General features: G+C 49.1%; 1 protein-coding gene across 1 annotated transcript in view; it reads left to right on the top strand.

Annotated features, from left to right (window-relative positions):
- The window catches only part of LOC119376711 (uncharacterized), a 40,926-nt gene extending 23,958 nt beyond the window's left edge, over positions 1 to 16,968 (top strand). The window contains exon 3 of the mRNA XM_037646456.1: positions 16,805 to 16,968. Coding sequence (XP_037502384.1) covers positions 16,805 to 16,968 — 164 coding nt within the window. The remainder of the gene's footprint in view (positions 1 to 16,804) is intronic.
- The last annotated feature ends 5,869 nt before the right edge of the window (positions 16,969 to 22,837 follow it).

Raw genomic sequence — 22,837 nt, 5'->3', positions numbered from 1 at the left:
CTTGAGCCGTGAACGCGCGAAGGCCTTCCGCTCCCCCGTGGCGCGTCCATCGCTGCACGCGACGTTAGCTCGCCGACGTCGTTGTCTTTCGACGGCGCTTAATGCCGCAGTTCTCGTAGTCGGTGCCATCACACTCATATCAGTAGACAGCGGAGAGAAACACCGTTGGTGCATATGGAAGCCGCACTACGCTGCACACGCTAGCACAACGCGAAAGAGAAAGCACGTAACTGAATCGTCACCGAGTCAAATCAGCGCGTATAGTGCGTCGCAATTGCAGCCTTCGCGATCAACTTCGGAAACATTTTCAGAGCTAATTGCGGAGGCCACGCTCCGCTGTGCTGAGTAGGGCGAACGCCACCTAGGTGGCGTTGGTAGTGCTTTTGATGCCAGCGTCCCTTCGAATGCTGGCATCGAGGCGTCGTAGTGCTGAGACCACCGAAGCGTTCACTGTCGGTGCGCGTTAGTGTCATAATGCAGTACTTCTCTTTTCTGCTCGTAGGCGGCGGCACCGCCCCGAGCAAGAGCGCAGGTACACGAAGGAGTGTTAGATATATAAGTCGCGTCTGTGTCGCTCTTTGCAAATGCGTTTGTGGCGCAATGGGTTAAACGCTCGGCGATCTATCGTCGCGGACCGAGAGGTCATGGGTTCGATTCCCATATTTTCCGTGTTTGTGGAACTTTTCTTCTGGTTTTTTTCTTTGTATTATGTTCGTGTACATTTTAAGAACGTCATATCCGTGACGGAAATACGTCAATGAAGTCTTGGTGGACCCCGGCATAAAACACTTTCGTGTTAAAAGTGCGCAGCTTGCACAAGTGGCGCAAGGCGGGAAACATAATCGGAGCTAGTGTTCGAGCAAGCTAAGCTTTGCTAGTAATGCCAAGGTTTTGCTAGATACGCTAAGCTTTTGCTAGAAGCACTATGTATGGCTAGACTTGGCTGGACATGTCACGTGACTATCTGTTGCGTTATGTTTTGATTTTAGTCACGTGACTGGCTGTTACTTGAATTTTCGTGGGCAAATGTCGCGTGGCTACCTTTTAGTTTGTTTATGGAGGGAACATGTCATTTCTGGGGGGGAATGGTTGCGCATACACTCAGACGAACACTGGAAGAAAAATTGAAGTAGAACATCACATGGCGTTATTCGTTTGTTCGGTGCCTATATATGCATTTTTCGCAAATCCCAAAGAAATAGGAACAGGGGGTTCTACTCCCCGATTTGTGACCTTGCTGATCAAGGGGTCCTTAAGGACCTCAGTTGTGTAAATGACTTTTTAATTGCTATATCCAAGCAACTAAGCATGACCGACGCTGATTCAGTGAATAGAATTTTAACCAGCTTAGACAGTACGGCAAAGGTTCAGTGTTCACGCACGAAATTCCTTCTGACGGTTCATTCCAGTTTTTACTATTAACTTCCATTTTAGTTCATATCACATCTGCTGGCAATAAAAAGCGCTTCTGCCTTGTGATTCTGCGCATTTGAAGATAGTTATGATCAACGTTACTTGTTCAGAAGCAAGCTCCTCCCGAGCCGCGCCCGCAACTGTATCCCCTTTCGAATCATCTCGAGGGGTAGCGCTGCCACCTCTTGCGGCCACTAAAAACCGCGCTCGCTTGCTTCGGCGGATGTCTGCAGCTGCCTGCTTCGAGTGGTTTCCAGCACATTTCCTTGCACACGGAATTGTATTTCCTCCGCAATAAGATAGACGTGCAGGCCTCAGGGATGGCGAATAAAATGCACCTTAACTACACATCGGCGGTAATGCGAAGAGCAATGCGAGGGTATGGACTGAGCTGCTATTCAGCTATAATTGCGCGTTAGACGTTCCGTTAAACTGCTCAACGCAAAAATAGCCATATCGTTGTCATTTCGGTGTCTCCTAATTAGGTTGTTTATTTGACGGCATCGTTTAAGGCCAGCGATGTCGATTCCCATGTTTCCGTAAGCTACAAGACTCCGTGTTCATTTCGCGTATTCTTTGCTTGCTCCGGAGTATGCACGAATGAATGAAAGAGAGCTTGTGTTTTGATTCAATAAATTAATTATTACTCCGTAAAAGTACTAAAAATGTTATGCACCCAAATGGTCATGAATAACGCATTTATCTACAGTAAACGGGCATTTTTATTTGCCACGGTGGATTTCTCGCTATTCTCCAGGCGCGAATCACATCCCTAGCGTAGAAGTGCATCCTGGTGACTATAATAAAATTAAGCACCTGACATGTAAAGGCAGCCTCATGCTCTACGCATCCAAGATGATCGATGTTCTCCATCTCCAGCTCTCAAGGAAGGTCTCAAAGACGTTTGATGTAGCTTGATCCCCCCTCAAAGAATGTGAAAATGCGCGGTTCGCAATTTTCACAAAGTGCAGCATTTTTCTCGAAGGATGTTTAAAAAATCCTTCCTTGAAGCTCCTCTAAAGCGCAAGGTAAACATCTTTGCGTACAAATGACTCAGATGCGCTTGTCTACTTCTTTGAAATCAACGTGGTCGCTCTCTTCGCGCTGACGGGAGCCCCCTGGGTTGATTTAGTTACGCATCCTAGCCTCAATCAGATCACTCAACTTGGCCCTATTCAAGCGACCGTCTTCTTTCGTCCTTCCCACAGTATCTTGAGCACCAACAAGCACAGCACTTGGTACACCTTCCACGCTCCCGAGCAGAGCTCTTTGATCGGTGTAGGGATATTTGTTGGGATATTTGTGTTAAGTTCACGACTGTTGGATGTGATTCATCACCGCTAAATGAGCGCACTAATCCGAAGTGACGCTGAAAAATGTTAGATCAACCTGTCAGTTCTATTAAACTTGAATAATCACAGCTTTGCACTCGCCACTAGAAGATCTTGGTTAAGCTTAGCTGTCAAAATATAGTGAGCACCCTGGCTAAACAAGTATTCAGTTATGTCAAGTGTTGACAGCAAGGTTACCCGCATAGCCTGTGTGATTATCTGTGATGCAAACAGCTTCAGGCCACTGCAAACAGCATTTCTCTCAGTCGTATTAAGGACAGCCAAAAAAATCTTTGATGACCTGATGAATGACACGAGGAGGGATATGAGCAAAAGTTTTAGCAGAAATATGGACAGATTCAATGGGACGGCAAGTTGACATTCAAGGCATCAAAAAGGTCATGGATGCCCTTGTTCCTTCGCTGTGTTCGAAGCACGGCACTCTTGCTTTTCGGTACAGTGATTCCAATTGATATAGAACGGCCAAAGAACTGTCAAAGAAACGCTTGGCATATCAGTTTTCTGGGAATCCGGAAGCTGGGGAAACGTCCCATTTGAGTTGCAGCTTCGTTGTACTGTTAGGTGGACAATTCTGCATAAAATAAACCTCATAGACAGCATCGTAGTTTTATTAAAATCTGTCCTGGTCTGCGGAAGCTACAATTCTCAGAAACTGGGAAAATACTTTTTTTTTAGTTTTGTGCTGCTGTTGGATGAAAAAAAATTTCGTCTTCATAAAGAAATACCTGTCTGTTCAAATTTCCAAGAAAATATCCTGCATTGATAATTAAGCCAACTATACCAGCGTAGCAAGACAGACGCTTAGTTTACGGAGATTGTCGGGAGCCACATGAGCTCGTGTCAACCTAATGTTGAAAATTGATTTGATGGTCACCCGCGTAAATGTGAGAGAACATATTGGTAAAGGTTTGTTCCTTTGTGGTGCGCCCTTTGCTATTACCATTACGTAGGGTGTTTCTTTGGGTTATTTCGAATACACTTAATGACATGTGGGATATCACAGATAAAATAGATATTCTGCAATGGTTCTAAGGGCAGCTCGATGAAGTGGAATGCAGAATCCAATTTCCCAGATATTGCGAGCTGCCTCCACGTGGAGCGGTTATTGCCAGCTCCATCACCTATGACAGCCAGCGCAGAAGCACCGTGGTTATGGAGGTTTGTAGCGTTAGCTACACTTGCCTAACCGGAGCCGACTTCGCATGGGTCATCTTGAGCCGTGCTGCGCATGTGCGAGGATGAGTGTGGAGCCGGCATCTCACGCGCTCTCCGCCACCGCCGCGCGCGGCGCGCCGCTGCTGGTGGCGGAGAGCGGGAGGATTGGCGTCGTAGCCAGGCAGACAGACTGGCGCCGGCGCGCGCGACTCGCCGCTGCTGCTCTGCGCATTCGAAAGGGGTGACGTCGTAGCCATGGCGGGCGCAGCTATTCGCCTTCGCTGTGCAGCCGCCGTCTGAAAAAGCGCTGGTGTTGCTTGATAGCGCCTCTGACTGGCGTTTGCAGGTGGGTAACGCCATGGAGAAGGACAGCGCAAATGCTGCTCAACGGCGCAGAAGAGCCGAGAAGCCTATATCATCGGATCCCGAAGTAGTTGCCTGACAATTAGCCGTTCAGTGTACAAAGAATGAACAGAGGATGGTTAAGCGTGCTGCGGAAACACTGGAGGAAAGCGAGGAACGTCTAGCAAAGCGGCGTCGCCACGATGCTGAGCGACGTGCCCGACCACCTCTGCAGGAGCAACAACAAGACGCTGTCGATGACGTCAAGGCTCGCCGATCCACTGCCTATACTGTGAAACTTAGCGAACGCGCCAATGCGACTCAGACCTTCGAGACGGACTTCGTAAACAATCCGTTTGGATACGTGTGCGATGTGTGTGAAAGATTATGGTACATGAAAGACTTGACTCCGCTAAGTAGTGCCATGCGTGAAACGTTGACTTTAGTGGCGGCGCCTGAGTGGGGTGAAACCATGGCGCGGGTTTGTACAGCGTGGAAGAACTGTAACGTTAAGCAGAACATTCCACTCTTTAGCGTTACCAATGGGTATCGTTACCCGGCCATGCCGCCAGGTCTACCGGTTTTGAACGATGGGGCCGAATGTGTGTCATTGGAGCAGCAGTAAGCATGACAATCAAGCTAATCCTAGACAATCTGGAAAGCTAAGAATAATCAGCTGAACCTTTGCTAACGCTACGTATATCCTGGCATAGCTGAGCTAAGCCCCTGTAAATTTTTTATAACAGCACTGATTACAAGCTTGGACAGGACGTTTCCTGGTGCAGCTCCTTTCGTGACAGATGTAGCAATAGGCTGTACGCAGTGTTCAAAAAGCGGGAAAAACATGCGTACTAGCCCATGATCCGCAAGCTGATCCATGCCTGTCGGTTGCCCATCGCCATAGTCCACAAGTCCATCAATTTTGTAGGTGACTTTGTTGAATGTCATGGCCCGCTTTAGTTTTATCTCATCAACGAGAAGCTCACCACAACGCCTCAGATGGCTCTTGTCATTTAGGTGCCTCCGATGCACCTCAGTGCCACATGGTGGTAGCGATTTACATGGTATTCGACTCATTTTTTGACGCAATCGTGCTTTAGGTTGAAGTGGCCGCAACTGCATATCAGATAATAAAATGTAGGCCTCCGAACTGGAGATTATCACCACTTCTTGCGCAAAATTTTCTAAGACGACGGATGAAACAGACACGGACGGGCGCAAACTTCCAACTGAATTTATTATTAACATGTGGCCTTAACATATACAAATATGACTATGACAAAACAAAAACACCAATGCCACATGTGTGCAACGGGAGGGCAGCAACTGCGTGAGCATGACGTCAGTTTCATTGACACAGAAGGAAATGTCTTTCTTGGAAGGGTCACTACATTTTGGGGGAGCGAGTAGCTGATGCGCGCTGACACACTGCACACCTGTGGCATTGGTGTTTGTTTTGTCATAGTCATATTTGTATATATTTAGGGCACATGTTAATAATGAATTCAGTTGGAAGTTTGCGCCCGTCCGTGTCTGTTTCGTCCGTCGTCTTAGAAAATTTTGCGCAAGAAGTGGTGATCATGGAGTACCAACTAGCTCGAACCCACACCTTGTGGAGATTTGAAGGAGGAGACACTTCATCAGCTACTCTTGGCCATAGCACCTTCCAAACTGTGATTTTGCTTTTACTGAACACATGTTGCTGCTTTTTTGGAAGTATTTGAAGAACTTCATTATTCTTTGAATCCGGCAATGTGCGGAGCTGCTCCTTCATGAGAAGAATATCCTGCCTTGCCTTTTCATCGTTTCAAAGTAGCATGAATAGGCTCGCGCCGTAGCGTTTTCACCTGAGTACTCTTCTGTCTATGTTTCCTGTGTTTTCACCTGTTCGAGCGCTGCGAAAACAGCTTGCCTAGCAGCTTGCGTTCATGACACGTGGAATTTAGGGACAAAGTTGCGCACGTGTTTCGTCGCCATGTATTGTCATCCTCGGTAGCCACTGAGTTTTTGATATTGCCACGCCCGCTTTGAAGAGTACCATTTGGCAGGGCAGCTTCACAGAACTTCAATTTCTTTAAATACCCAAATAAACACTTAAAGTGTTCAACTGTCTTCACGTCAACATTTTCATTTTTGGCGTACACTACCGACGGCTTAAGTCCCCCAATGGCACTCACAGAAACAGTAAGTGTCCTAGACACTACAGCAGCCTTTTACAACCATAGGCACAGCATTTTCAATTATGAGCTTGTACAAAACACTGGCGTTAACAACATCAAGATACCAGCCTTGAATTGGGTTTGTTTTTGCCAAATTCACGAGCTCACTATAAAGCGACACAATAGCTCAACAAACAGTGGAGTTACTTCCATCATCGCACATGTTTCTAACATCGCCATCACCTTGCCTTTTGCGCACCTTGACGAGAGGCGCCGTCCGCACAGCAGGTTGCTTACGTTTCCGCGCGCCTTTCAACAGGTATGAAGGGTAGTTGGGGAACAAACGGAGAACAGCGTCGTCCTTGAGCGCCCAATTGTCGCGCGGATTGAGAACATCGCCACCGCTTATGTTGCGCACGAACTCCTTAATTAAGTCACTGTCTTCGAAATGGAGATCGCATAAAACGCAAGACCTTGTGAGCTGCTTGTCCAGTCGTGGAATGGCACGCTGTAGACTTGAAGATTTGAAGAACCTCTAGGCGTCCGGAATAAATGCCTTTTCTCGGCAGATCTTTGAGAATCGTAACCGCTTTAGGAGCCGGTCACGCAGCAACGCGGCATGTCGGTTGGTCACGATACAACGCCACTGATAACGTCAGGCGACTCCAACATCATGAACAAAGCACATGAACAAAGCCCAGCACCACAGCACCAACAACGTTTTGCGCAACGTGCTTCCACGAGCCGGGAAGTCGGGCCGAGTGTGTGAATAGCGCCACCACGCGGCGGGAGACAGAAGGGGACACGCGCCGCCGCGCAGCTTTCAAACTGAAGCTGATCTAGTAACCTTCGTTTAGAGAGTGGTCGCAAGGTCGTGCCTAGAATCGGCTCTAACCAGATCATGCCTCACGTAATGCATGATAGCTTCGATAATGAAATTAATACGCTGCTTTTAGCCGCATTTCTCTCCGATTTGCTTCGCCCTTAAAATACGTGCGGAACGTGGTGACAATGTACAGCCATACCTACGCTACAAAAGCATTTGGCGGGAAAATGTGCAAAGAAAATGTATGAAAATGGTAGGAAGTGATTATATTGAACCGATCTAGCCATAGTTATATAAAGTACGTACTCCCAGAAACAGTGATGCAAAAGAGCCCGCGCATACGCTGGGAGGCGCAGCCTTCTGCGACATTTTTAAATGGCTTGGAGCACACCTACGCGCTCGCGAATGCACGGTTTTGTTTCATCGAGTCTTTGTTAATTTTAGCAATGGAATTAGAGAATCGCTTTTTGGTTGATCTGCCCTACGATACCCTTTATTGAACGGAAGAGTGTCTTGAAGTTTGTACATGATACTGCGTGGAAACAGCGCGAACAGGGGACTAAGCCGAGGGAACAAATAGCACGCGCGCTGAAAACAATTTTGGGCAAGCGTATTGCAACAAAAGATTTATGCCAAAAATAAGCAATAAAAAGAAACAAAAAATTCGGCAGATCCCACGTACCGTGGGAGGCGATGTTATGCGAAGCATGCGGCGGGTAGGTAACTGTAGCGTAACTTTTTTTACTGAGCGACACGTTACAAAATCACGCTAAATATTTGTATATATTTTATACGCACACATATATGTTGAAGAGCCGCGTATGTGTTATATAACCAGTTATTTACGGTTGGGTAACGCTGCCAATGGCAACGTGGGTATTACCAACATCACAAGCGGTAAGCTGATATGTAGTGCTTATACGGGTCCCGAGAACGCACGCACGTTTCACGAACCCGTGTGCATGAATGCAAGTTCTTGAGAGTTCTTGAACAAGGGCATCATCACCGATATCAGTGAGCACCAGGTCATGACTTGTTATAGGATCCGGTCATGATCGTGGTGACGAGGGGTCCATGTGTACTGAAGTAGTGGTATAGTAGAGCTGTTCGAATTCGTGGATGCCTTGGCTATTTCGTCGACAAATTGTCGCTCGACAGAGCTGGCGACATGTTGGAACCTGAAGCCACCCTTCGCGTGGTGAGGTATAGGTCGTCGAGGCTGGTAGGCCTGGATAGCGCTACGTACACCAACATCGGTGGATGGTGCTTGTCGTATTCGTAGACTACCTGGGCGTATGTGGCGCACGTAGCCTAGTCTACAAAGCGGCTGTCAATCAATCTGGCATCATCCTCGGTCAGCATGAGGCCATCGCCCAGCCTCGTAAGAAATGAAGAGGACACTGCATCGTTCTGGTGGACGAAGTGCACTTTACGGTGCGGTGATGTGGATATCATATGTAACTTTCGTTATTGTATTCCTCCGGGGTCGACCAATGCTTCAATATAGCTTGCTGAATCATAGGAATACAAACGTAATGTTTATTAAACTGCTATAAAAGTGGAGCCAAGACTGGAACTACAGACGTTAATCTGATATGACGCCTGTATTGTAGGAGTAACATCGTAGGAGTACCATGTAGTGTTTATTGCTTTCTTGTAAAATTGGATAGCCAGCACAACAAGCCCAATTGACGTTGCACCGATATTACGCCTGTGTAGGCTGTTTCCAAACCAGTTTATAGACCTGGCGTGGCTCAGTGGTAGAATACCTGATTGCCACGCAGAATGCTTGGGTTCGATTCCTGGGGATCCTAATTTGTATTCCTTCCATTCGTCGAGTCAACGCTGCCTATGTTGGTTTTCCTTAACGCTCTAGAATTTATGGACCAATGTCTGTTCTCGCCGTTCCTGGGTAGATATAAATTGTCAATCACCTGTGGCGCATACCCGTACACGGCGGCCCGTGGTAAACGGGTATGTGCCACACGTGTCTAGTGGAGAGGGTTTGACGACGTACGCGACAGGATTTTAATGTTATTCATATCATGACCCGGCAATCATATTCGTCAAATCCTCTACCCTCTCATGCAAATTTTCGTCTACACCAAGTAAATGAGGTGGTCATGAGAGCACCCAGACGTAGGCGGATAGATAGATAGATAGATAGATAGATACGTAGATAGAAACGCTCAAAGTGCCAGAGGTTCGCTAAGAAATGCTTCGCATTTAAGCGAAACATAAACTGTGATGTGGTCGCGATGATGAAACTGCAACGAAGTCCGCACGAGTCCTGATATCAGATTTAAATCGAATTGAACACTATCTCCTTATCAAGAAACGAGATTGAAGGCTCAATGACACATGTGTTTTCTTTTTTATCTGCAATGCGTTATCAATTTCTCATAATTCAAATATGTAAGGTGCTCTCAAATACTGAAATGGGATCAAGCGCAAAATTGCTGATGCATTCCAGATCATGAAAAAATTGCCGGCCTGCGCGGAAAGCTCAACACACTCACAGCGAAAGCTGGAAGAGCGGCATTCCTAGAGCCCGTTATAAACTCTCTTGTGGCTGCTGATTCAAGTACACTATACTCGGGGACAACTTTCTGTGGCAGTGAAGCGAAGGCTACAGAGCCACAATGCACGTGTCCTACCGCTAATGAATGTAGTCCCACAATTCCGTCCGTATTTCCGCGTGAGATATATAAGGCCTTCATTTTCTAGATGTAGCTTTTTGTGACGGAACGCAGCGCACGCATGCGATATATTTGTATTTCATTTAATTTATACGTTGCCACTTTGCCTCCGTTTTGCGTGCGTGAAAGAGTCGCGCCTTTTACCCGTACCTTAGACGCTAAGCAGCGTTTGCGTCGAAATGCAACGCTAGCCATCACTTTCCACGGCGTTACGAGACGCGCGCCAAACCGGTCTACTTCGCGTAGCAGTAAATGTGCAGACGCTCCGCCCCAGAGCTTTCCCTTCATTGCCACAGAAAGTTGTCCCCGGTTATAGCAACGTACCCACTTCGCCAAAAATCTTAATTGTTATGAAGTTTGGAAGCACCCACCACGACATTATTCTTCATTCTGCGGAGAAGCGAAGTGCCATCTGAAAGACATTATGTACACTTTGTTGATGCGACGGTGATGACAATGAAGAATTAAGGCTGAGCCCTTTCTAATGGGTTGAAATTTTTAAACCACCCACTAGTTACGTAATTCGCATTGTTTGACTCCCGTTGTTTATTTAAATCTCCACCAGGCGTTATAACATACGTTAACGTGACAAACGGACTTGTGGCGTGCCATCGACCTCTGTACACTTTACTTCCATTGCTGAGAACACGGCCATGTTTACCGTATTTCCCTATCTTGGCCACAGGACCCTTGTTCCGACTTTCTCTCACGCCTGTTTTGACAACCGACATGACAGCAACGAATAGCCGTAAGCACATCCATTTCCTCCGTCGTACCGCCGATCTCACTGTCCGTCACCTGCACCGAGCTCTTCGCAGCACCCCCGCACTTACGCCAATGTGGTCCGGGGCATATCTCCCAGCCTTCGTCTGGGAAACTAACAGCAGCGACTTTTGCGGGGGAAGTTGCCGCCCGTCGAGATGATAGAACACTCCCATCTCCATCATTGCCATATCACAATGCCACGGATGATACGACGTCGCCGTTCGCAAATGAAATAGTAAGCGCCGACGCATACGTTTGCATAGACGGAGGAGAAGTGAGAGCGCTAGCAGATGCTAGTGCGGAGTTCCCTATTATAAGACGGAAATCGCTGATTGTCTGCAAAATGAAAAACAAAACTTAAGGGGGTATGATAGCGTATGGAGGCTGTCCTTGTTTCATCTTTATACTCAAGAACTGATGCATTTTTGTTGTAAAATTTTGCGTGCTTAGTATGAGAGCTCGTGGCGTAATTCTGTGCAATATTGACCCTGTATCTTTTTTACTTGTTTCTGGTTGAGTACCTATTTTTAGACTGGTGTACAAAATTAAATGTACCTTTCCACAGAAACAACAACAAAATATGACCGTGAAATTTGGCATGCTTATTCCTCGTGATATGGTATTAATACCTTCACATCAGAACGGGTTCCTACATTCATCTCACAAGAAAACAAATATTGTCCTCGTATGTCACGTGCCGTGAATTTCTAGTCTTTTTCTTAATGTTAGCCTAAGCAGTAATAAAACTTAGAGATTCAAACTATTTAGAAGGAATTTTGATATAATCTTACAAAATTTCAGCGCGAACGGTGGGATTGTTTTCCAGAATTCAAATATGTAAGGTGCTCTCAAAATACTGAAATGGGATCAAGCGCAAAATTGCTGATGCATTCCAGATCATGAAAAAATTGCCGGGCCTGCGCGGAAAGCTCAACACACTCACAGCGAAAGCTGGAAGAGCGGCATTCCTAGAGCCCGTTATAAACTCTTGTGGCTGCTGATTCAAGTACACTATACTCGGGGACAACTTTCTGTGGCAGTGAAGCGAAGGCTACAGAGCCACAATGCACGTGTCCTACCGCTAATGAATGTAGTCCACAATTCCGTCCGTATTTCCGCGTGAGATATATAAAGGCCTTCATTTTCTAGATGTAGCTTTTTGTGACGGAACGCAGCGCACGCATGCGATATATTTGTATTTCATTTAATTTATACGTTGCCACTTTGCCTCCGTTTTGCGTGCGTGAAAGAGTCGCGCCTTTTACCCGTACCTTAGACGCTAAGCAGCGTTTGCGTCGAAATGCAACGCTAGCCATCACTTTCCACGGCGTTACGAGACGCGCGCCAAACCGGTCTACTTCGCGTAGCAGTAAATGTGCAGACGCTCCGCCCCAGAGCTTTCCCTTCATTGCCACAGAAAGTTGTCCCCGGTTATAGCAACGTACCCACTTCGCCAAAAATCTTAATTGTTATGAAGTTTGGAAGCACCCACCACGACATTATTCTTCATTCTGCGGAGAAGCGAAGTGCCATCTGAAAGACATTATGTACACTTTGTTGATGCGACGGTTGATGACAATGAAGAATTAAGGCTGAGCCCTTTCTAATGGGTTGAAATTTTTAAACCACCCACTAGTTACGTAATTCGCATTGTTTGACTCCCGGTTGTTATTTAAATCTCCCACCAGGCGTTATAACATACGTTAACGTGACAAAGAGAGACGAGAGGGAATTAACTTTATTGAGACGCTGAAGAAATGAATCATGATAACCTTATGGGCTTCTTTAATAATCATCATAATATTTGTGAGGTATGGAAGCAGCCTTTATGCAACTTTCCTTCAATCTGCGGAGAACAGTGGCACCCGATAAATACCTGTAAGGCATAATGTGCACTTTATAGATGGTGTGGCTGATGACGATGAAGAATTGTAGCAGCACCCTTTGTAATGGGTTGGAAGCACTAAACAACGCACTCTTTGCGCAATTTGCGTTGTGCGACGCCTGGTTACAGTATTCGCGTTGTGTGACGTCTGGTTGCAATTTTGGTATTTGTTATTTTGCTATCTCTTTTGTTATTCACGTGCATTGTACTCAAAAAGTAACCAATCCACTCCTGCTCAAGGCATGAAAATTCAGGCCAGCACTATTCAATAAAAAAGTAAAATAAATAAATACTATTCTACCACACTACATTATATAAGTTAACGTGGTGCCGTCCCGACGTGAAGGCGGTATAGGGTCTTTTTTCAAAGCTGTTTCATGCACTGGCATGGCCCTGAGGTAGGATGCTGGGCTCCCACGCAGACGGTTCAGGTTCGAACTTCTTTCCATCCGGGTATTTTGTTGTTTAGATTTTAAAGACGATAGTCTTTCTTGGGGAACTTAAACGCAGAAATTTTGGTCTGTCTTTCTGTCTGTCCTTCTGTCTGTCTTTCTGTTTGTCGGCACGTCCCTCGATTCAGCCACTCGGCCAAAGTTGAACCACTTGCCCAAGGGCCAGCCATCGTGAACGGCTGAATAGGTTCATACTGTGTACATTGTTGATCAAAAAGCAAACATTACGCATATCTGAGGCGCAACATCACTAGGTAAGTATTAGGCGGTGTGTTCCTTTAACAGAAAATACATAGATACGCAATTTTAAAGACCTTGATGGTATGCGTTTAACGTTGAGACAGTAACGCGTTTATTAAAAGATTGCCACAGCTGAAGCGATCAGCGGTCCAAGCCGAGCAAGCGCGAGCGCCAACAACAACCGTCTTCGTCGTCTTCTTTCGCAGGCGTTCTTGTCTGCGCCCTACCATGTTACAAATCTCCCCCGCGGAAAAGCACCATCCTGGCCTCCTGGCGACCTAAGGAACAGGTACAACTGGTGGGTCATAATGCGGCTTCAGTCGATCGACGTGAACAGTCTCGCGGCAGCGATGACGGCGGTCCGTAGATGATTGAACAGGCTCAATCATATAATAATTGGGGATGCTTGACGTAGGACGCTGTAGGGGCCTTCGTACTTAGGCAGTAGCTTTGTGGAAAGGCCAGGAGCGGAGGATGGAACGCGAAGCCACACCAACGTTCCAGGCGAATACGACTGAGGAGGCAGGTTTTCGTCGTGACGGTCCTTCTGGCCCTACTCGCCCTACAATGTTACAACCCTAGTTTCTTAAGGTGCGCTGAAAATGCGACTGCGCTGAAACTTGTCTTCCTCCGTGCCCTCTGCACAAGCTCATGTTGTGTTTCGGTTTCGGTTCAGTATGCATTGTACGAATGACAGGGGGCGCCGCTCTGGCATTCCTGTTTTACCCATGCGACGTGTAAGTAAGAGTTTGTGGAGAGTACCGTTGAGTGGGACGTTTCTTCTCCTTCGGCGCATCGCGCCAAACAGCGTGTTCGGGCTGGACGGCTTCCCACAGGTCGCGTTGGTCACCGCGGTCTTCGCCTGCGGCTGCGCCGGGACTACCAGCCGCAACACAGCACTCGTGTTTCCCGACGTATTGCAGATGGCGTCCATATCTCACGCAGCGCCTCTTCTATCGTCTTTAGACGACATTTGCAGCGAAGCACGCAGATACGCGGCCAATTTTTTTAACACGAAAGTGTCTTACGCACGGGTCCGCCAAGACTCTCATGACGTATTTTCGTCAAGGAAATACGTCAGCAAAATAAAGACCATCAGATGGCAAAGAAAAAAAAGAATACAGATAAAGTTCCGTGTGCAGAAGTCGAACCAGTGACTGCTCGGTCAGCGACGATGGCTGGCGGGCGTTTAGCTGACTGAGCTACCATTGGAGCTACCGCCAAACACCTGAAGATTTCATGAACGCGTCTTTTATCTTGCACACTTTCCTCTCGCAGTGCTATTGGTGGATGGATAGATGGATGGAGGGATGTATGTTACGAGCGCCCGCGTAGCAAACGCGGCGGCTTGCTACGACCGTCCCATTCAGCGTGTTTGCAATAGAAATGTAATATTGTAAACGTTTAACAGACCGTGAGGTGGTGGCTTTAGTCCAAGCCTCGCACATAGCATCCATGCATATCGAAGAATAGCTCTGCGACGCTCGCTGGCTGTCGCACCGCGTTCCCCGCTCACCCTGTGAGAATTAACGGGCAGGCTAGAGGGAAGACACGACGCGCGTAACGTTTCTCTTCGCGTTTCACGACGCTTTGAAGGAGTGCATATCGAGTATCAGTGTTTATTATGTGCTTGGTAATGCCATCTTTGCGAGGGATTCATCATATGTGGTGTCCGCGTGCATGTTAAGAACTTCAGCTACCGCAAGGGTTAAATCATGATCATGGCGTTAGTCGTCGGTACGGAGAAGTGCCAATAGGTGTCAACATCAGTGCTTCTACACCAGGCGTGCTACATCTGCAAACAACAATAGACATTATGCAACCTCTGATGCACTAATGCACTAAAGCAATCAACTACTTCTGTGACGACACGTTTCACTATCGTGTTATGCCGATTCCCATTGCGCAATAGTGGGTACGGACAGTGGCGGCGGCGGCGGGCAACTACGCCGCCAAATACGGCCCTTGTTGTGGTCTCATAACAGCTTTCGCTGTAAAAAGAGAACACGTGCGTAAAAGGTGTACTGTTGCATAATATCGAATTAGATTTCCTCATTGCCAACCATTAAATCACCACTTTTTTTTGGGAGGGGGGGGGGGTCATGTATTCGTTTCATGGTAATATGCGTACGTGTTCTTCAATAAATCTGAGATTATAGATAGTGCTGTGTAGTGTCCTTCTTTTCTGTCTCCATGTTTTGTGCGCTGTGTTCAATGGAGGAATACCATCTTAATTTTTCGTCAATTTTCGTCAAAGGCAACAGGCGTTCTAAACATAAATTGCGGACACACGCAAGTCTGGTAACCACCTTGAGCTTCATCGCCTGCATCTTACGTCACGTACGGCAGTCGCGTACGTAGAGAAACGTGCTGAGGTCACAAAGTGCTTTGCAAGAAACATGATTCGATTGGCCTGCCGCCCGTACCTCTATCCATCGATGTTAGTCCAAGTTTGCTGCCTGCTCCGAAGCAAAGCCTGCTGGAGCTTATTAACTATAGTGGGATACAATTTTAAAAGGGAGCGGCATTTCTCCTCGAAGGCGGATGAACACAAGCCTGCACCAATGGGCGCGCACTGGGGAGTGACGTCATGAGCGGGACGGCCGGTGGCTCCGCCTTCGGAGAACATCGGCCGTGCATGAGCGGGACTATTTCTTTAGTCGCGTGGCGATCGGCTGCCGCGCTTTGGTCGTCTGGGCGGGGCCTCTCCTGCCTTTTAAATTTGTATCCGACTATAGTTTTTAGACAGTTTCTCCTCGTCATCCACAGTTCTTCAAACACCGCCGAAGAAAGCGTTAATTAAAACGGAAGAAACGGCCACACCACGCGGTGAGTTCCATACCGGGTAGCTCCGCGGGAACGTAGAACCATCGAAAGTCAGGTGCAAAATATGCTTCAAGATGACATTATTCAGCCGTCCAAGAACCCTAGGCATCACCGGTACTATAAGCGAATAAAAAAGGCCGCACCTTACGTTTCTGGGCTCATTACCGCAAGGTCACTCAGGCTACAAACAAGACGCTCACTCGCTACCACATACAGACAATTCCCTCGTTCCACTACGGAAGCATGTTATTTCATTGGCATCATTGGCAGTTAGAATTTCACGAAAGAGCCCGAGAAAAAAAGCAGCATCTATGACACCCCGACGAACTTCTTGAATTTAAGATACATCTAGTCGGTTTTGTGCTCAGCACCGGCATTATAAAGCGGCTCATGGGCACCGTGCTGTGAACCTCCATAGTCAAACGCGCTTAGTGCATTTCGACGACGTCATTGCATTATCTTGATATGCTTGACTAACGCTTAAGCCGGAAAAATGCTACTTCATCCTGTCGGCAGTGAAGCTGTAAAAAGTGCTGCCGTTGCAAAGCTGCACCGCTGCTGGCAATAAGACAGTCTGACAATTTTTAAGAATGTGTGCCTGTTGCAGGCGCCTCATTGGAAACTTTCCTCCAACTGACTCGCCGTTCATACGCCTGTACACAGATGATGTCGCTTTCGTGTGAGGCGCAGGACAGCTAAAGTCGTTCAACGAGCTGTGGGGCGCAGGACAGCTAAAATCGTTCAACAAGCTGTGGCAGCGCCTGCATAAGCCGCCAGCTCTCGGACACCTTGATGAAGACGCTCGGACAAGGGTTCACACCAACGCCAGCAATGTCGGCTTTGGACTGTACTAGTGCAGTGGCAAGATCGCGCTCAAAAGTAATCGCTGTGCAAGCAGAACACGGAAGCTTGAAGCCCTATGCTTCAAGCTTTCGATATGACTGTGTTTTAAAATCTGGGAAGTGGCAAACGGATGGCGATTGGCTTTCTCGCGCCCCATTTAAACGTGTAAATGCAGAAGATGAAGACGGTGCTGCCTTTGTCGGAGTTGTCAGCACGATTGTCATCGCACAGCAGTGACGCTGCGACCTGAATAGGAGTCCTATTATTTCCTTCGAGGCTCGCACTTTTACGCATTAAGCATTATTATGCTTGCGCAATGACGTGCTATATAGGGTGAACTTTCTACGAAAGGAAACACCTAGATTCTTGTCGTTCCTGCACCACTGAAGATAGATATACTAAAGACATGCCACAATGACGCAACATCCGGTCATTTCGGACACACATGTACGCACTACAGAGTGAGACAGAAATAATATTGGCCAAAAACTGACGGCGACTGCTAAACAGTACACTTGCACTTGCCTTGATTACCACCTTAGAGAAGCGACAGCCGTAAAACCAGCCGGGCTCTTCATTCCAATTGATGTTCCGGAAACTCCATTCGCTCAAGTCTCCTAAGATATCTTAGGCCCATTTCCAACTTCGGTGCGGGTCGCAAGTAAGGAATTGTAGCCAGACACTACCTAACTTGGTGTGCCGAAACCAAGGTGCTGGAGCTGCGCATGGCAAGTGAAGCAGCCCGGATTTACTAGAAAACGTTTGCGAAGAGGCACGGCACTTGATCATGGGTAATAACTCACAGGAAAACTTCATTCACAGCCAAGGTGTTACCCGCATTTAAGGAATAGTGGGAGGTCTCACCGCGTACAATGGCATCCTACACAGAATCCTATGGTTTGACGGAGCGGCGCTTAAGACAGGGGCGGATATTCTTTGCGTGTAGGTCAATGTGTAGCATAAGAGGCGGATCAAGAATATACTCATGTCACCTTCGCAGATACAACGGACCAGCACACGCATGCCAATATTCCGTTTTGTCGATGGCCTGTCGATGGCCATAGGTTGGCAATCTCACCCATGCGTCGACTCACTCAGGCTCATATCGAGTCGTGAGTCTGAGTCCGAGTTAGTCCGTCTCAGGATAATGTTGGTGAGCCTTAGTCCGACTGAGCCCGGTTGACAAAAATATTCGTGAGCCTGAGCCCGAGTGAGTCCGGCTGAACAAATATTTCGTGAGTCTTAGTCCAAGTGAATCCGTTCGAGGAGAGTTTTGGTGGGCCTTAGTACGAGTATGAGTCCTACTGAGTCCTAAGCGAAAAACATATTTATTCAGCGAGTTGGAGTGAGTTCCATTTATTTGGCTGACTATGGTTATAAATAATTTTAGTCTCTCACTCGAGCGTGCCTTGTAATCATATTGCCACGCCCGCTCCTTCTTTTATTTTGGTGTGTTCGAGTTTGACCAGCAACGACGGTTATCAACGCTCGACGCTCGCCGCGAAGCAGTGTTCGAGAAGCTTCACGATTTTAGTAGATCGTTTGTTAAGATTGTGCGCCGCACGCGAATGTTCCAGCTTTGTCGAGAGATAACGCCGCCACCAGTGATATTGCTGGAAAGTTCCATAGCGCCTGTATAAAAGCCGACGCGCTTGACCGCTTGTCAGTTGATCGACGGACGACGCCCTGTTCGCCGCTATCATTGTACAGCGTGTATTGCTGTAGTTCTAGTTCTCATTTTCCGGCCACAAGTTCGGCCAAATAAACAGTTTCATCCTGCAAACGCCGACTGCTGTCTTCGTCGACGTCACGACCACGTGACATCTGGTGGAGGTGCTGCTTCTTCATGATCCGGACGCCCCCGCGAAGCGCTGACCCAAGCCCAAGCCGCGACGAGGACGACGACAAAGAAAGCCGGGATCGTCGAACGAGCCGCAGGCAGAAGGGACTGCAACCAGAGTACGTGCTCCTTCTCGAAAAAACCAGGCAGCCCCAGATCCCAACATCGACCGCAGCGACGATGACCGACCGCGTACGTCTGCGCCCATCCTTCTCCGGCAGCCCAAGGAGCCGACAACCTTCCGCGGGTCGTCATGTGAAGACCCGGAAAGCTGGCTCGAAGCCTACGACCGAGTCGCCCATTTCAATGGCTGGACAAGCGAAGACAAGCTACGACATGCGTACTTTGCCTTGGAAGACGCCGCTCGTACCTGGTTCGAGAACCAAGAGCGAACCCTGACAACGTGGGACACATTTCGCGCCAGGTTCCTTGCGACATTCACGAGCGTCGTCCGGAAAGAGCGTGCTGAGGCTTTGCTCGAGTCTCGCTGTGCAGATTCCTCCGGCGTTACGAGGTGACCTCCAGCTGTCCGGATTTCGGGGCCTTCGCAGGCTGTCGTAACTTCTTCAGCTTCGTGGCGAACGGTCCAATGATGACAGAATAGTCCGCTATGGTGTCGACGAAGGCTGTGATGCTGTGCCCGTCGATAAGAACGTCGAGGTCGCTAGTTCGTCGTCTTGCGTTGCAGTTAGGTCGTGGCGTCGAGTCACGGCTACGTCGGTTTGTTCCGCTGCTTCACGTTGGGTCGTCAGGTCTACTTCGGTCCGCGAAGTTTCGTCGTCAGAGGTTCGCGTCGTGTCCTGAAGCCTTCGTCGTGGCGGCGGCGTCGGCGGCGGAGCGTCTTCTGTATTTCGTCGTACAGCAACCGCACCTCCATCGGTTGCTGCCCTTAGTTTTCCGGATGCGGGCTAGGTGACCGGCCCCGGGTTGGCCCTGTGTATGGTCGTAGTTGGGGAGAGGCGTAGCGGCCTGGCGACGGCGATCGGGAAGATCCTCGGGGGGTCCACTGCGCTCCTGCCAAATAGTCGGCGATGTCACGTGGTCGTTCACCTGCTGTGGACGCGGCGCGTCGACGGCGAACCCACGCAGTCCCATCTGTTGATAATGGCAGCGGCGGTAGGTGTGGCCGGCTTCTCCGCAGTGGTAGCAGAGTGGACGATGGTCGGGGGCGCGCCAAACGTCGGTCTTCCTCGGCGTGTATCGCTGACTGGCTGGCGGGCGGTATGACGTCGGTGGTGGTGGCGGTGGTGCCTGGCGTCGGAACTGCTGGTGCGGCGCGGCGTCTTGACGTGGGCGAGGAGGGGGGGGGCGTCGCGTCGGGCTGCAGCAGCATAGCTCATTGCTTGCAGCTGCGGCGGTGCCGGTGAGGAACACCCAGTGACTGTTGGATTTCCTCACCTACAACGTCCGCAATCGACGTCACTTCGGGCTGTGTAAAAGGTGCGAGCTTTCGCAGCTCCTCTGGCACGATGGCTCGGATCGTTTCGCGCAAGTCGTCGGAGCCAAGGGCATGAACTGCTGCGCTTTCTTGGAATGCGCGGCAATTGTACTGTCGGGTACGCATCTCGAGCGTCTTCTCGATGGCCGTTGCTTCCGAGACCTATTCTTGAACTGTCGATGGGGGGTTCCGCATCAGCCCGGCGAAGAGCTCCTGTTTGACTCCTCGCATAGGAAAGCGGACCTTCTTGTCCTCGGGCATGGCAGGGTCAGCATGACGGAACAGCCTTGTCATCTCTTCCGTGAAGAGCGCCACGTGGTCGTTTGGCATCTGCACACGGGTCTCGAGCAAAGCCTCAGCACGCTCTTTCCGGACGACGCTCGTGAATGTCGCGAGGAACCTGGCGCGAAAGGTGTCCCACGTTGTCAGGGTTCGCTCTTGGTTCTCGAACCAGGTACGAGCGGCGTCTTCCAAGGCAATGTACGCATGTCGTAGCTTGTCTTCGCTTGTCCAGCCATTGAAATGGGCGACTCGGTCGTAGGCTTCGAGCCATTAACAACCGGATTTACCCCGCGAACTTTGTAATCCTGCCGCGTTGCTCGAGAGATGTCATGCTTGGTATGGACTTCTTAGGCCTTCATGGTGCAATAATCGACCTGAGGTCTAAGTCAATAACACTGTCCACGGAAAAGGCACTACCGCCGCACACTCCGCCAAGAAGCACGCCTTGAATGTGCTGGAAGACCAGGTCACCATTCCCCTTCACTCCCAGCGTCATCATTTCCGTCAGCACTCAGAAATCAGCAGACCTGGAAGGCGTTGTTGAAGGCGACCAGCACCAATTGATAAACCGCAAGATTTGCGTCGCAAGAACAGTAGCAGAGCTGTGGGCAGGGAAAGCAACAGTTATGCTCACGAATTTCAGCAACGAGTGCAAGCAGTGACCAAAGGCACGACGGTCGCCTACATCGAAGAAATCGTAGAAACCAGCAATGCTTTCGGCCTCACCGATTCTCCCGAGCCTACTCCGAGGAATAAAGCGCCGCAACCAGCTTTCGACATCAATCCCAGCCTTCAGAAGCACAACAAGAACAGCTCAAAACCCTGCTCTTGCAATACAAGGACTGCTTTTCGTCGTCGTCAAGAATTAGGCAGACTCCCGTGGCAAAACATCGCATCATAACAGAGGAAAGCGCCAGACCACTCCGTCAGAGCCCGTACAGAGTTTCGACGCGAGAACGCGAGGCCGTGAGAAACAGGTCGACGAAATGCTACGCGACGACATCATCCAGCCGTCGAAGAGTCCGTGGGCATCCCCCGTGGTGCTAGTGAAGAAGAAGGATGGGACTCTACGTTTTGCGTGGATTATCGTCGCCTGAACAAAGTCACGAAGAAGGACGTGTATCCCCTTCCCCGGATAGACGACACCCTGGATCGATTACACAACGCAAAGTACTTTTCGTCGATGGACCTCAAGACCGGTTACTGGCAAATAGAAGTCGACGAGAGACCGAGAAAAGACTGCTTTTATAACACCAGACGGCTGTTCGAGTTCAAGGTCATGCCCTTTGGTCTTTGCTCGGCACCTGTGACTTTTCAACGGGTTATGGATACAGTACTGGCCGGCTTGAAGTGGCAGACGTGCCTCGTGTACTTGGACGACGTCGTTGTGTTTTCCTCAAACTCCGACGAACTCCTTCGGCGCCTTGAAGTTGTACTTCAAGCAATCAAGACCTCCGGACTCACCTTCAAGCCTGAAAAGTGCCGCTTCGTGTACGAAGAGCTCTTGTTCTTGGGTCACGTGATCGCAAGGATGGGTTCGCCAGGACCCGCAGAAAACAGCTGCCATCGCTGACTTCCCGACGCCCACCGACAAGAAGGCCGTACGCCGTTTTCTCGGCTTGTGCGCCTATTACAGACGTTTCGTCAAGGAATTTTCACGGATCGCCGAGCCACTGACGCAACTCACGAAGGCCAACGTCGAATTCAGGTGGGAAACGTCGCAAGTTCAAGCATTTCAAGAACTGAAACGACGCCTGCAGACGCCTCCCATACATGCGCATTTTGACGAATACGCCGATACGGAAATCCACACCGACGCAAGCAGCGTAGGACTCGGTGCCGTCCTTGTGCAAAAGACCGACGGGCTCGAAAGGGTCATCAGTTATGCTAGCCGGTCGCTATCAAAGGCAGAAATCAACTACTCCACAACAGAAAAGGAGTGCCTGGCCATCATCTGGGCTACATCGAAGTTTCACCCCTACCTCTACGGCCGGCCCTTCAAAGCGACCACCACGCCTTGTGTTGGCATGCTAACTTGAAGGACCCTTCAGGTCGCCTCGCATGGTGGAGCCTACGACATCAAGAATTTGACAGAACCGTCGTTTACAAGTCCGGAAGAAAACCATCCGACGCTGACTGCCTGTCCCGCGCACCCGTCGACCCACCGCCGCAGGACGACATGGAGGATGACTGCTTCTTGGGAACCATAAGTGCCGAAGACTTCGCCGAACGACAGCGAGCGGACCCAGAACACAGGGGCCTTGTGGAATACCTCGAGGGCAGGACCACCGTTATTCCCAAGGTATTCACGCGAGGACTG

Source organism: Rhipicephalus sanguineus, unplaced genomic scaffold (assembly GCF_013339695.2).
Source record: "Rhipicephalus sanguineus isolate Rsan-2018 unplaced genomic scaffold, BIME_Rsan_1.4 Seq209, whole genome shotgun sequence".
Classification (NCBI taxonomy): domain Eukaryota; kingdom Metazoa; phylum Arthropoda; class Arachnida; order Ixodida; family Ixodidae; genus Rhipicephalus; species Rhipicephalus sanguineus.
This window is presented reverse-complemented; position numbering and strand designations above follow the sequence as displayed.